General features: G+C 50.7%; 1 protein-coding gene across 1 annotated transcript; it reads right to left on the reverse strand.

The window, feature by feature from the left end:
* Positions 1 to 7,477: 7,477 nt before the first annotated feature.
* LOC119098720 (protein transport protein Sec61 subunit alpha) lies at positions 7,478 to 14,158 on the reverse strand. Its single transcript, XM_037221730.1, has 7 exons — positions 14,007 to 14,158; positions 12,964 to 13,097; positions 11,307 to 11,517; positions 10,359 to 10,616; positions 9,819 to 9,985; positions 9,260 to 9,400; positions 7,478 to 8,831 (listed from the first exon to the last, which is right to left on the reverse strand). The coding sequence occupies exons 1-7, from the start codon at positions 14,011 to 14,013 to the stop codon at positions 8,319 to 8,321; spliced, it is 1,431 nt and encodes a 476-aa protein (XP_037077625.1). The 5' UTR covers positions 14,014 to 14,158; the 3' UTR covers positions 7,478 to 8,318.
* Positions 14,159 to 14,683: the final 525 nt, after the last annotated feature.

Consider the following 14,683-nt stretch of genomic DNA (forward strand, 5'->3'; position numbering starts at 1 on the left):
GATCGTTATTTTTACCTTATAACCAGAACAGAAACCAGGAGCTACCGTGAGTTCAATTCTGTTTGCATTTTGAGGTCAACAGGCTGCAGAAATCAGGCGTTGAACGACCGCATGAAAGAAATTACCGGCGCTCTTAATTGGCAATGGTTAGTTGACTCTTTTGAAACCGATAGAATTCAGAAGGTTTGTCACTTTTTATCTGGGTTCGACATACATTGAGAACATCGCGGAGGTAGATTGTAGATCGATATGTTTGATCCAAATTTGAAGATGAAAATTTGATTGCAGGTAGGGTAGTGAACAATGCGTAGGGGAGAGGCGGGAGAATTGGGACGAAGGAGAACAGGGACACGCAAATATTTTCGAGATAGCCAGCTCCGGATCACCACTCGTACTTTCATGTTTTTCTTTTTTGTGTCAGCCAACGCTGGAAACTACCACCTGTCCTTTTCCGGTGCATAGGAACGGTGTACGGAGTGAGTGCCGAAAAAAACTACACCTTTCGAGTGTTATTTCAAGTTGTGTGTGCTGTTCATGTCAAGCCATCTTTTCTTTTGACTATTTCGCATTGTAAGCTCAATTAGTGTTAATCTTCTTGCTTGCATTTAAAATTATATAAGCCAATTGGCAAACGGCGGAGAACTCGTCTAGTAGCTAACGTGCGCTGCAGGAGAATCGGGACGCCCGTCCCTACTGTCATGCAGATGTCCCAATTCTCCTGCAGGAACCATTAATATCACCCGTGCATAATACTATACATACCCATAAATTGATATCTGTTTTTGTCGAAACTTACTCACCTTTTTTCATCATTCAGAACCATGCCACGTGTATACGTTAGAAAACAGGGGTACGCGGACGTATCTCATGATTCAATGCTGCTGGCTGTCAAAGATGTAGAAGGGGGAGCGAGTCTGAGAAAATCTGCAGAAGCCCAGTGTGAGAAAAAGCGTCCTTGGAAGGTATGTCGCAAGGCGCAGTGTCGATCCCGGAACTCGTCTTGTGCCCAACTACAGTCATTCGAAGATGCTCACTGCTGACGAGGAGCAAGCCCGCAGTGAATATGTGATGCAGTGCTTGAAGATGTTCCATGGTTTAATGCACAAGCAAACACGCGAAATTGCCTACCAAATGACGGCTAAAAATGACAAACATTTTCTCGCCTCCTGGGCTGAAAATGAAGAAGCGGGGCGCGAGTGGATGAAGGCCTCCATGAAAAGGAACAGCCAAGCAGGCACTGCAGAAACCTGAAGCTACATCCATCGCGCGAGCTGGAGTCTTCAACAGGCACAATGTAGAGGAATTCTTCGGAAACCTGTCTGAGGACCTGAAACAGACGGGAGTCTCAGGTGCGAGGATTTTAAATTTAGATGAAACTGGATTCACGACTGTACAGAAGCCTGGAAAAGTCATTGCTGGAAAGGGGGACAAACAGGTCGGGAATGTCACCTCTGCGGAGAGGGGTGAACTTATCACGATGTGTGTCGCTGTGACTGCCACTGGGGCATACATTCCCCTGCCCTACGTCTTCCCAAGGAAGACTCTCCGGGAGAATCTGATGGAAGGCACCCCGGAAGGGTCGCTGTAGATGTGTCACAGCAGCGGGTGGATGACGCCCGAAAACTTTGTGAAGGTGATGCAGCACATTGTGAAGCGCATGGGGACAAGCAAGGACAATCCAGTCGTCTTGGTGCTCGACAGCCACGTCAGCTATGTCAGCCTGAACGTGATGACGTTGGCGAAGGACATTGGAGTCCATATCGTGACTCTTCCTCTGCACACGAGTCACAGGCTCCAACCGCTCGATGTCACCATCTTCGGCCCGATGAAGACAAGCTTCAACAAGCAGGTAGACAGCTGGACGCTCCAAAGCGCGGGAAAGCCCATCAAGCTTCTGAACATGGGGAGACTCATGGGGCAGGCGCTGATCCGTTCGGCCACCCCAGCCAACATCCTGTCCGGCTTTCGAACGACAGGAATCTGGCCACTGGACACTGAAGTCTTCACCAAGGATGACTTCCTTCCCGCAGACGTGACCGACAGAACAGCTCCCTCAGCGACTGCAGGAGCGCCCGGGGTAGCTGAAGACGACACACACGAAGCGGACGCATAGGAAGTGGACACACACGATGCAAACACACATGAAGCGGGCACACACGAAGATGACACACACGAAGCGGATACGCACGAAGAGGACCGTGTCGAGAGTCCGGAGCCTCCATGCCTGTCAAGGAGGCCGACTGATCCGGCTACCCTGCAGCTGGAAAGGCCACCATTTGCAAGCAACGAACCGGATGCAGTTCCTGGGCCGTCACGGGCTCCAGCAGACGTCCAAGTAGGTGACCCACTCAACCCAGCATCTCTCGCAGTCCGGCTTGTCTCACCCCAGGAGTTTCGGGGATATCCGAAAGTGAGTTCCTTTTATCCCAATTTCTTCCTTAAACCGATAAAGCAGCAATGACAAAGTAACATTAAACAGACCCCAGATCGCCCATACGATCATTAAGAAAACATTGTTAATTATTGAGCTGTCTTACACTTTCGTGATCATTAATTTCCTTTTATTTCCACCTTTCCCATGTTCGTTAGTTATGTTGTAATTCCGCCAAAATATAGTTTTTTAAGGGATAATTTTGTATCCCAAAGCTAATCAAAGGTAACAAAGATTATTTTGTATTCCAGTGAGTCATGTTGTCCAATGCCTATGCCTATGTTCCATAACCGTATCCTTACAGTTCCTGATCCTCCATCTTTTAAGGCAGGACCCAAAGTGGGGCCGAGTCGTCAAGGGCGGAAAAAAGGAAAGACCATGATAGCTACGGGTACACCAGAGCTGCAAAGAAAAAAAAGAGGAAGAGAAGAAGAAGACCCGAAAATCGCAAGCCAAACACGAACGTGTGTCAAAGCGACCGCTCGATGCCAAGAGCAGCACCGCTAACACGAAACGTGGGAAGAGAAAGCTGGCAGGTGCAAAGGACTTGCCAAAGGCTGACGATAAAGCGTCGTGTCTGTAATGTGGGATGCAGCATAGGCTCAGCTGTGAATCGTGGATCCAGTGTACCATATGCAAAGAGCGGGCGTGCTTGCCGTGTACCGACGCAACAACCTGGCAGGCACAGTTTGCATGCGACGTCTGCCGAGACTGATGGTCCGCTCATCCGCTGTGATCCGATATGCCCGCCGTGTCGCAGGCATCGCATTGGCTGTGCTGATTTAACGTGATTAGTACGATGTGTAGGAAGCTTTGTGACCGTTTACGTTGTTAGATGGTGCCTAGGATAGGTACCGATATTGTTAGCCATGTGATCCGCTGTGTTGCCATCAACGCGTTGGCTGCGCAGATTCAACGTGAGTAGCACGATGTTCAGGAAGTTTTGTGACAGTTGCTTTGCCTGTTTGGTGCTTAGACTGCCGAGACTGTGAGCCCTACGATCTGCTGTGCTACAAATATCGCTTTGGCTGTGCTGGTACGTGATTATGCGATGTGTAGGAAGTTTTCGACCGTTGTCGTTGCCTAGTATGTGCCTAGACCGCCAAGGTTGATAGTCATATGATCCGCTATGCCGCAAGTAGCGCATTGGCTGTGATGATTTAACGTGGTTATTACGACTGCAGGTTGTGTGGCGGTGTCGTCTGGCTGTTGCGTAGACTACCGGCATTACTACTAGCCGGATCTTATGTTAGAAATACCTTCCCGTTGTCGGGGTTCTTCTGCCAAAAACGGAATGGTTATTTGGAGGTGGAAAATTCACGTTCTAAAATGTTGTGTCTCAGTTTTAACACGAGATAAATGAATCTGATATGCTACCATTTTCAGCGGAAGGAAACGTTGCCCAGCCATTGACAAGCTCCTGAACGCAAGTGGATGGCAATGCCGTGCACTCATTTTATCATTTGCAAGTTAATTATAGAGCATGTAGCCAAGTAGAAATTTTGTCCCAGTGCTACTTAGTATGTCCCAATTCATACTCAAGTCTGTCCCGATTCTCCTGCGTGCGTCCCGATTCTCCTGTAAATGAAGGTCTTTGTTTTTGATCCACGCGAGTCGTATCCTACCACAAAGTAAAACTTACTTATTAGTATGATGTAAATGAATACCCAATTCATTTATAAGTATGGTGCAATGTTACCTAGCTTTCATACTTTTGCTGCAATGACTCATCAAAGTTGAAGTTGCAAAAGTGTCCCAATTCTCCCGCCTGTCCCCTATTGACATGGCCAAGCCATGTTTGTCTAAAAATGTTCGCCATTTAGTCAGAATCGATTAGTGACACAATTTATCTACGTGTTTACCCTTAAACACTTAACTAGTAACACAAATTATGTGACGCAATTTTGAGCTTGCGCACTCGAAAATTTTAGAAAGCAAGCCTCGACCCCTGGCGTTGCACTCTCCGTTGGCCGCGCAGCGTCGGCGAAGCAGCTCATATTAAGTTGTGGCCAACGGATGGACGAAACTAACGAGGCTTGTGAAAGAAGCATCCTTCAACGCTTGATGACATCAGATCTTGTATTGAGGGGGCATTCTGAGCACATATTTCTCGTGTGCAATTTTTAGACTGATGAAAAGAACGGATTGGCCCCTAGAGTACAAGTGGGGCTGGAATCAGGAGGTTGAACTGGAAGAGTGAGCTTAAAACATCTATTTTTCGTGTTTTCACAGCTGTTTATTTGTCCAGATGACCGATTAACCCGGCGCCCGCTGTTTGGTGGCACTTGCAGTGGCCGTAACTTTTCGGTTTTACGGAAGTTGCAGCCCAGACCATCCTTTTCCTTCCTCACGAGGTTGCGGGCGGGCATGTCCAAGACTTTTGATGTTATTTGTTTCAATAATACATTCCGAAAAAATGAGCGCTCTCAGGCAAATGTGGCATAACCTTGCTATTATTTTAAATTCATTTCGATCCGCGCTATTCAACAATAATTAGTGCCCCACTCTACTCAACAATAATGAGACCCCTTATTTCCTTCCGGGCAAGGGGCCTCTTGAGTAGACCACCAGGGGTATATTACCGTTTCCCGTCAAGGGCTAGAGGGTCATTCCGTCCCATCGCGAAGAGTCTTCTGGCTATCATTCTGGTGGCACGGGGCGGGTTCTCCTGGTTGACTCGGAGGCCATTAGAAGGATATAATATGTCACATTGTTCCCATCCCTGACACGGGAGGCCCTCTGACCCGTACAGTTGGCCCCGGATCAGCACAGAACCCCTCATTGACGCAACAACACCCCTGATCACCGCAGGTAGTCCGATGGTTGTCACATAGACTCCATTTCCGTAATTTTCTGTGTTCTTCAGATATTGAGCTCTCCCTGATTGTACATTGTAGATGACATGGGGTTCCTAATTTGCATTAACATGGCTAATCCGTACTCTTCATAAAATGCCCAAAATCCTGTCAGGGCTGATTACTGATAAGAGAATAACGTAATACGGTGTTGAACATGCGTGCTCGCAAGTCATAACAATAACGGCCTCGACGCCCGGCGTTGCATTCTCCAGGCCGTGCGACGTCGGCCTTGCGGCTGTAACACTAAGCGATGACCAATGAGCAAACAGAAAGGATGACGCATCCTAAGGGGATGGCTGGTGAACTCGGTAAGTCGGCATGTATGTTTCATATAGTGCAAAAGTAAGCCAAATGCAACCTTAATCTGAAACGTGGGGGGCAGGTTGCATCGCTGCCCCCCCCCACACCTTGAAAAAGGGGGGCATGACCCACCTGGCCCCGCGGCTCCTACGCCCATGCTTCCTTCAACTGTCAGAATGCCCCGACCATCGCAAGATACCCTCTGCCATTCGGCTCCCGCTCCCTTTCCCGTTCAGCAAATGCTCGGCTGGCCGGCTCGAGGACCCTTATTGACAATACCTACCTATATATAAAACTTCTATAGAATACCCTGTTCGTCACTGTGGAACCCTGAGCGACACAGGAGCCTCACATTGTTGCAGGGACCCGACCAATGTAAATCGCGGGCCTGGTCGTGTCCCTGCTTTGGAAATAGGCTCCCAGAGCTTAGACTGATGTTCGGTGTTCGTGATGTCTGGTCGAAACAGAGGAATGCTCTCTCTCTCTCAACGTTCCCAATCGGTGGAAGGGGCCCTCTAACTGATATTTGAGATCACAACCCTACGGGTGGGGTCCTTAATGTCACCTACAGCCACCCCTTTGGCTCCTCAGTCTTTCAATCGGGCCCTTGATCTTTGGTCCCGAGCGGCACTTCGGGCCCCTCTTTCGACCCCCGCGAACACCGCTGCTGACGAACTGGGCCACTGGCCGACATAGGAAACCCTGTGAGGCACTGTGGGGCCCTGACAGATACAGGGGCCCCGAACAGTGTAGCTGGTCCCGGATTTGTTGCTGCTTGGAAAGCAGACCCCCAGGCCCATACCAACATGGAGCCACTCGTGCGGTGCAGGCGGTGCCTGACCGACATATATGCCTCTCATCGACTTAGTGGGTTCCCCATTGTCGCAAAGGATCCCCTGAATGTCATCTGAGGGTTCGTCCTCACAGGTCGGGCCCCTGAAGAAGATTCCGGCCAGCTCTTCGCATCCTAATACTTTCCGATCTGGTGCTTGATCGCCTGTCCAAATGGACCTTACAGGCTCTCTTCGGTCTTTTCGAACGCTGCCTCTGGCCGACTGGGCCCTTGCCGACACAGAGGCCCCTGTTGGGCACTTTGGGCACCCTTAAAGACACTGGGGTCCTCACCAATGTAAATTGCTGGCCCCGGCTTTGCCCCTGCTGGGGCAATAAGCTTCAATTCTCACTTGTGTGTCGGGCCTTACGAGCAGGACCCTGAATACGATCTCCGGCAGGCGTTTCGGGCCCTTAATCGTCAGTCCCGAGGGGCATTTGGCCCCTCGGAACTCAAGTGGGGGCACGTGCCCCCTGTGCCCACCCCCTCCCTGCCTGCGCCACCGCACTAGCCTACGTTAGCCAACCTCCCTGCAGAGTGCCTTTGCGCACCGCACCCCCTATCGCACACAAATAGTAACAACCTAGTTACACTTCCACACTATCGGCTGACTTGTATCCAACGATATATTGTCGCGCACGTCAAACTTTTGTGATCTTGTGACGCATTTCTGCGCGCGTGCACCGACGCGTTCCGCGTGTTTTGTGCTGTACCTTCGCCTGTTAGCGAGCAGAAGAATTGGCGATTCAAGAGAATACGGCCATACGCCGCAGAGGTAAGCTGACATGGGACCTGCTTATTCAACGATCGTGAAAATGCATACCCGGACCGCAGTTCCACCACAGCATCGCATGTTTCGATGCTGAAGTTCCATCGCAGGCGTGTAAGCACCACCTATCACGCCGTTCACATCAGTGCGTGCAGTGTCTGATTAGCTCATCTTTTTCCGAGGTGAACGAATTGAAAACAAAATGCCAGGATTGAACGATGCAAATGTCATTTTCTGAAGCGGCTCGACTGCCCCCTAGGGGAATAATACTGGCAGAACATACGGGCTCGCGAGCTATTTGTGTGTATTTTTCGATCAACTCTGAAGTCGAACAATAAATAATGTTATGGTTCCATGATTAGAAAGACGGAACATTTATGCGAAAGAATGGCGAAGTACAGTGCTGGACCCGAACCTGTAAACATGGAAAGTTGCGGACCGGCACCAAGTACCGAGCGTCAACGACAGATCACAGCAGGCCTCGACAGCATACTAAGCAACAAGGGTTAGGTATGCGTGGAATCTAACGGAGACACTGGTGCTTTCAGTGTGTGTATGCGATAGATCGGTGACCATTCCTTCCTACTGGAAGTGAAAAGAAACCCGAATTTCGGGGACAGATACTTCAGAATCAGGCGAATGAGCTGCCAGAATGGGAATCGCCGATGTTCTGATTCCAGGAAATCTAAGATGCCGCATCCAAATAACCCCTCAGTTTGTCACGAGCGTGGTGAGGTGTTGGGAGCGTTCCACAGCGCACACGCATCGTGACCAAGCGGCTGTGACGATTTCGAAGTTTTCACCTGGCCGCGAAACAAAACCCCAGGCCTTGCACTCCTCACTCCTTGCACTCCTCAGTTCTCAAGCGTCTCACCACGGCCGGAGGCTAGCATACACGAAGCAGTAGGCACGCTGGTGTTCCACTATTGAACAACGAACAAGATACCCGGAAGTACCAGCCCACCGAAAGCATTCCACGCGACACCACACGCCGCTCGCAACACACAATCACCTCCGCACCTGTATATTTAAACATCTAACGCGTCACGATCGTACAAAATAATTGTCCAGACGTCGTGACCCCGCGAGGCACGTGGCCGAGCGCCGTCGCCTCATCCTTCCTCACGCTCAGAAGAGCAGTGTGCTCATGCCGCCCATCTCACTCTGCTCCTTGACGAAGATCTCGAAGTACTGGTAGATGATGGTGACTGCCAGCAGGATGCCAGTGCCGGAGCCGATGGCGCCCATGAAGTCGGCGATGACGGAGAGCGCACCGATGCAGAGGCCGCCGAACGCCGCCGCCGTCGGGATGTAACGGTTCAGCTCGTGGATCATCGACTTCTCGCGGTGACCACGCATCACCATCTGCTGCTCACGCAGCTGCTTGGCCACGTCCTTGGCCGACGAGCCGGACACGTCGATCCACGTCTTGCTGAAGAAGGCGCACGAGCCGAGCATGAAGATGACGTACATCAGGGCGTGCACGGGGTCCTCGGCGATGTGGCCGAGCGACTCGGGCGGTGAGAAGTAGTAGCAGAGGCCGCCGATCGGGTAAGAGCGCGCCGGGCCGCCGCCACCCACGTCACCCCACACGCCCAGCAGGTTCACGAAGAAGTTGCCGTGGAACTTAACCGCCAGCATCTGCGAAGGCGCGGCCGGTTAGGTTCGCGCGTGGTACCGAGGAGGGGGAGGGACACGGCGAGTCCGCTGGCCACGTCACTCCGAACGGACACGTGCGGCACACGGGTAGCAGAACCCAGCGCGACAGATCAACACGCGGATGTCACCATTCAGACGCGCGTTTCCACAGAACAGCCAGCCGAACTCCCAAGGCGGACACTGGCGTAACGGCCGAGACACGCGCGACGCGCGACGTAACAGCCGAGATGACGAAGCTACACAGCACGGAGTCCTGCAGAGACACTCAACAGAATGCAGTGCATGTATCATAAGTCATCAATCGTGTTTCTATCGTCAAGAGGCCCTCATTCAACATACGGTAGTAAGGTGGAGCACAAGATTCACCCAAGGGCCGCAGCCATGTGCCTGCAAGTCCTACCGTAACATACCTGCGAAATGATGTAAAGATTGGAGACGAGCGCCGACTGCAGGATGATGGGGATGTTGGACGTGTAGAACAGCTTGATTGGGTAGCTGCTGTACTGACCGCGGTAGCGGGCCGACTTGATGGGCAGGTCCACGCGGAAGCCCTGCAGCCAACCACAGGTGTCAAAGGGGTGTCATGGCAGTGTCAGTAACATGACAGCGGGATACGGATGACGTACGGCGGGGGCATCGTGGGGTGACAAGAAGTAGCGCGCAGCGACGCCACAATTGTGAGATAGCCTGCGCGTTACCCGGGTGAGCGATTCGTTGGCGATCGCGCTTCAGAAACCGAGCATTCAGATGGTACCATGAGCTCTAATGTTTCAACTGGCAAAAGGGCTCTTAAAGGGACCACCACAATGCAATACAAATGCAATGTAATCAAACGCAAATTCAAAAACCACTGCCAGCAAACCATTTGCGGAATCACAACACTCCAGTCATGAAATCCGACGTGCCCCACAACAAAACGGCGACAGCGGTATGAGACGCATCGCATCACTCTCAAGCAGTGTGTCTCACCTGGAAGTAGATGACGACGGCGAAAATAAGCACCGTAGACATGAGGTTCATGAGGTTGGGCAGGTTCTGGCGGTAGAAGGCCTCGCGCAGGGCGCGCACCTTGTCCTGACGCGTGGCCAGCAGGTGGAAGAGCGCGATCACAGCGCCCTCAAACTCAGTGCCACGACCTGTGGAAGGTCGATAAGGACCGTCAGATGGCGCGAAGAACGCTATGCTGGGAAGTATTTATTGAACAGTGACGTGGAAGACGACTGGCGGTAAGATGAGGAGCAGGCGTCCGAGCAAGGCATGTGTGCGTGTGTGGGGGGGGGGGGGGAGTGTAATGACTGCCTACGATTCAAACACGTTCGTGTAAGCAAAGGTGTTCCTCCTATTGGTCGCGCAACTACAACCCCGCAGCACTAACCACCCCTGACGACAAGGGTCCCGTCCAGATAGCCTGTACTTAATGGCGCCTCCACCCCACGGCCACGCCTCCGGCTGGGCTGAGCCGCAGGCCCGCAGGGCGCACAGCGCCGAGGGCCGCGTCGCTTCACTCACCCGTGTTGACCGTGGTCGGGCTGAGCGACTTCCACACGATCGTCTCGCAGATGTTGGTGGCGATGAAGAGCGTGATGCCCGAGCCGAGGCCGTATCCCTTCTGCAGCAGCTCGTCCAGCAGGAGGACGATGAGGCCGGCCACGAACAGTTGCAGGATGATGAGCAGGCAGACGCCGGCGCCGATGTCGTACGGGTCGCCGTACATGCCCGTCAGCACGTACACGATCGCCTGGCCGACCGTGATCACCATGCCGAACACTGCCGGGCGGGCGGGGCGTCAGACGGACTGAGACGCAGGGTCACTCAAGCCACAATCTAGGTCAGCTGGCCAGACGGACCATGGTGCGGTGTCACTCGTGTCATTCACCAGATCCGGCGGTCAGAGGGACCGCGGCACGGGGTCGCTCGCCAGGTTAGATAGCCACTCGCCACAGCACGTCCTAGGCGGAACTCACAGCCGGCCGCAGCGACGTGAACAGCGGCGCCCCGCGGCGGGCTGAACGGTCTGAGATGAGTAAAGATTACTATAGGTGGCAGCAGCGTAGGACCACGTATGGAGAAAGTGAAACCCACTCAAGTACATGTTTCGAGAGAATTTCGTCAACATGACTGGTTTTAAAGTGAGATGAAAACAAAATCAACACAATAGGTCATGCGCGCAGCTTGTACAAGTCGACCCTGACATGCAATGGTTTTGCAGAGAATGGCACCCTTGGCTTTTCAGGAAGTCTCAGTTTCTCTTGGAATAGGAGGTAATTCTTAATGCTCAAATGACCTTCTTTTCACCAAAATAGAAAGTGATGCTAAGTTTGGAGAAGCTTCTTATCTAACCACTTCCAAGATGAGGCACGTGGATGTTGAATGTCAACCAAACCAGCGACTACACAAAGGTCCATCACCGCGCCCTCTACCGACGGCGCGCCTTGTCCGGCAGCAGTCAGTACGCACGTTTCTGGGCGCCGTTAAAGAGGGCGCGGTCCTTGGGCGAGTCGCCGACCTCGATGATCTTGGCGCCGGCCAGCAGCTGCATGATGAGGCCGGACGTGACGATGGGCGAGATGCCCAGCTCCATGAGCGTGCCGCGGTTACTGGCCAGGATCACGCGGATCCAGTAGAACGGGTCGGCAGAGTCCGACGACATGATGCCGAACAGGGGGATCTGCAGCACGGAGGTAGTGACGTCAGAGCAGGTGCAGAGCAGGTCCAGCAGCACTGGTGCTCGTGATGGACGTAGGTCTCGGAGGATGGCAATACAAGTGAGCTGACCTGTGCACTGTGGAATCTTGGGGTATGATATAGGACTGCCTGCCAGTTGCCATGCACAGATTAAGAAATCAGGATTGGTACAGACATGCAATCAGGGCAGGAGGGGCAAAAGGTCCTTTACCCTGCACCAGGAGGTCTACAAAGGACATTGACCAATTTTGCAGAAACCAGTCAAAACCTTGCAGGAGTTTGGGCAAAATTTGACAAACCCTGAGTAAACTCCATGTTCAGTTAAATGAAGCAAACATCAATAACTTGTCAGTGTAGCAACATCCCATTACAGGTGGTGCATGACATCCCAGTTGATAATCATCACTCAATAGACAGATGGAAGGGATGCACCACAGGATCTGCATTACTGCTGACCTGTGAAGTAAGGGATTCTGCTTAGTGCTTCGACCATCTGGTGTCAATATGTACCACTTTGACTCACAGTTTAAGGAAACAAAGTTTTGTGAGGGGAAATTCAATACAATTTTGCATTGATTAAATGTCTGATTGGATTTGGTGGATGATGTATCATTGGCCTGCAATCTAAAGCAGCTGACTATGTGAATACCAGTTTTTTAATGCACTGCCTGGAGGACAGATGCAGCCTGTTTATCTGTACTTGTCATTTCCTGTGATACAAGGAAACTGCAGCTCATGATGGTGATGATTATTTGAGATTTTAGGATGTCAAAATCAAGGGTCATATAAAAAACAATGCATTCCAGTGTTTTCAACATAATGATTTCTGGAATTGGAGCTCAGGCTATGCAGTGCTTATTGCATAAGTCACTTGTTGATTGCCCTAGCTCCTGACATCCATTGCACAATTCCAATTCAATGGCAGAATGTAGTAGCAAAAGTTTAACATGTTGCAATGCTGGGCCCAGTCCATCCTGCCCCTTGACATCACCTGACCTTTAGAGCAGCTGCTGTCACAGCCAGCAGGGATAGCCCACAAATATCCAGTGTTGACTCAGACCCACCCACCCAGGGGGCTAGTGGATCAGAAGGCAGAAGTGGATTACAAGGCTGACGATCCAACCAACCCAGCAAATGGTGGACATATATTGTGGGTGGTCAAATATTGCATCCACGTGCATCTCAAAACACACACACCCAGGTCAGTCTATAGCTTGCAGTGTGCACAGAGAGCCACAACTATCTACAGGCTTCACCAAGAACCACCATCATACATACAGCTACCCAATACATCATGTTTGACTTTTATTTGCATTTAAGAATAACAGTTGGGATACTGAAAAATATGAAAATACTAAAATAATATGGACAAAGGTAAGGCATATGGATGGCATTCATAGCACACAAATAATTACACCCACACACTTACCTGGCAGCATACAAGGAAGATGAAGAGAGTGACAGCTGTCCATAGCACCTTCTCACGGAACTGAATTTTACGCTCAGGCTTTGCAATTTCTGGTAGCAGGCCACAGAAGGGCTTGATGATCTCCAGGAACTTGACTGAAATGGCAAAATTGTGTGTCAGTACACAGGTTCAATGCTGCCTTGACTACATGTACTATTTGGTCACCAATAAGAACAGATTTGACATCTGTCAAATGCAACAGCAAAGTGGTTGATTCTCAAAACTTAGTGCATCAGTGGTGCATGTCACAGCCTACTCATACTGGGCACATATGAAAGGCCAAAAGGGACAGAAGTAACTGATCTTACCATGCTTAAGAGAACACCTCGGCCTTGCACCTGATTGACAGATTAAGGCGAATTTACATGTGAGTCTCCATCTGGCACACCCTTAAGGGTGTTCATACTCTGTATGATGTTTCTATGCTGCTTCCATGTTACCATACACAAGCAGTTGATGCCCTCAGAAAAATGAAGTTAATTTATTTCAAATATGTAATCTTAGATTGCTACACAAGTAAAATAACCAATCTTTAACCACATTATTTCCCTGCAAGCCCTGGAGCCCAGACTCTAGGGCTTGCAGGTAAAGCCCAGACTCTGGCCCATCTGGATGAAAAAAATGCATCTACTCAAGAACAGCATAAGGCAATGCCATGTTATGGAAGATAGGACGTTCATAAGGCAGAGCACGTGTCTGATGTGAGGCAATGCTTTACATGATTGTATTCTTTCAGCATGACAAGGCTTTACGTGATTTCATTCTTTCGGCATGACATCTGCTAACACTTTACTATTTCAGGACATTGACGCATTGATGAAACACTTTGAACAATCCCCAAAATGTGACAAAACCACGAGGTTTGCAAGGCTCTTTGGAGACATCTGCCAATGGCTATGTGCCCAGATAGGTGGTTGGATTGCAACCGGCCCCTCACTCTACATCCCACCCTTTGCGCGTACGGCAGTAAGTTAAACGTAGCAATACAAGTAATATATACTTACACCCCATCTTGTCGTTGTTGTCTCTCTACACCATACAATATCGAGATCAATTTGTACTTGAAACAACAACTATTGCCGCCCACTAGCACAGCTCCTGCACCCGACTCCGCACGCCGCAACAGCTGACGCGCCCGCGACAGCCTCCAACGGTAAATGGGTCGGCGGCCGTGGCCAGTGGTGTTCACGGGCAGCCTCCACGTAGGGGTCACGTGACCAGTGACGACAACATCGCGGCGAACGTCCTGGCACACGTAGTCACTTTCTACAGCGCCATCTATCCTCGCACATTTTAGGCATACTATGCTGCTTTGCTCGTAGATGTCCCTTACGTGACATTAGATGGGCGGTGGACAAAAAAGTACGCAATGAAAGTGTTCGTATGGAAATTGTTCGCAAGATAAAAAGTGTTCTTCATGTAATGCCCTCCTTTGCAGAAGGAGAAAATGACCACTGTGAGCAGTCTGTGCACAGCATGTAGCAAACAGGACGAGCTAGGGTAGGCGGAACTGCTCCATTAAAAACCGTAAGCCCCCCCAAAAAACAGTAGCAAATAGATACTGGGCGGGATGCTTATTGTCGACACCAAAGTGTTTTACTTTTATGGTCCCAGTGTTGTTATAATGAGTTGCTTAATATTCCTAAACCATCGCAACTACCAACTACAACAACCTGTCGCT

The sequence above is a fragment of the Pollicipes pollicipes genome, unplaced genomic scaffold, assembly GCF_011947565.3.
Source record: "Pollicipes pollicipes isolate AB1234 unplaced genomic scaffold, Ppol_2.1 Scaffold_4740;HRSCAF=5597_pilon_pilon_pilon, whole genome shotgun sequence".
In the NCBI taxonomy this organism is placed as follows: Eukaryota; Metazoa; Arthropoda; class Thecostraca; order Pollicipedomorpha; family Pollicipedidae; genus Pollicipes; species Pollicipes pollicipes.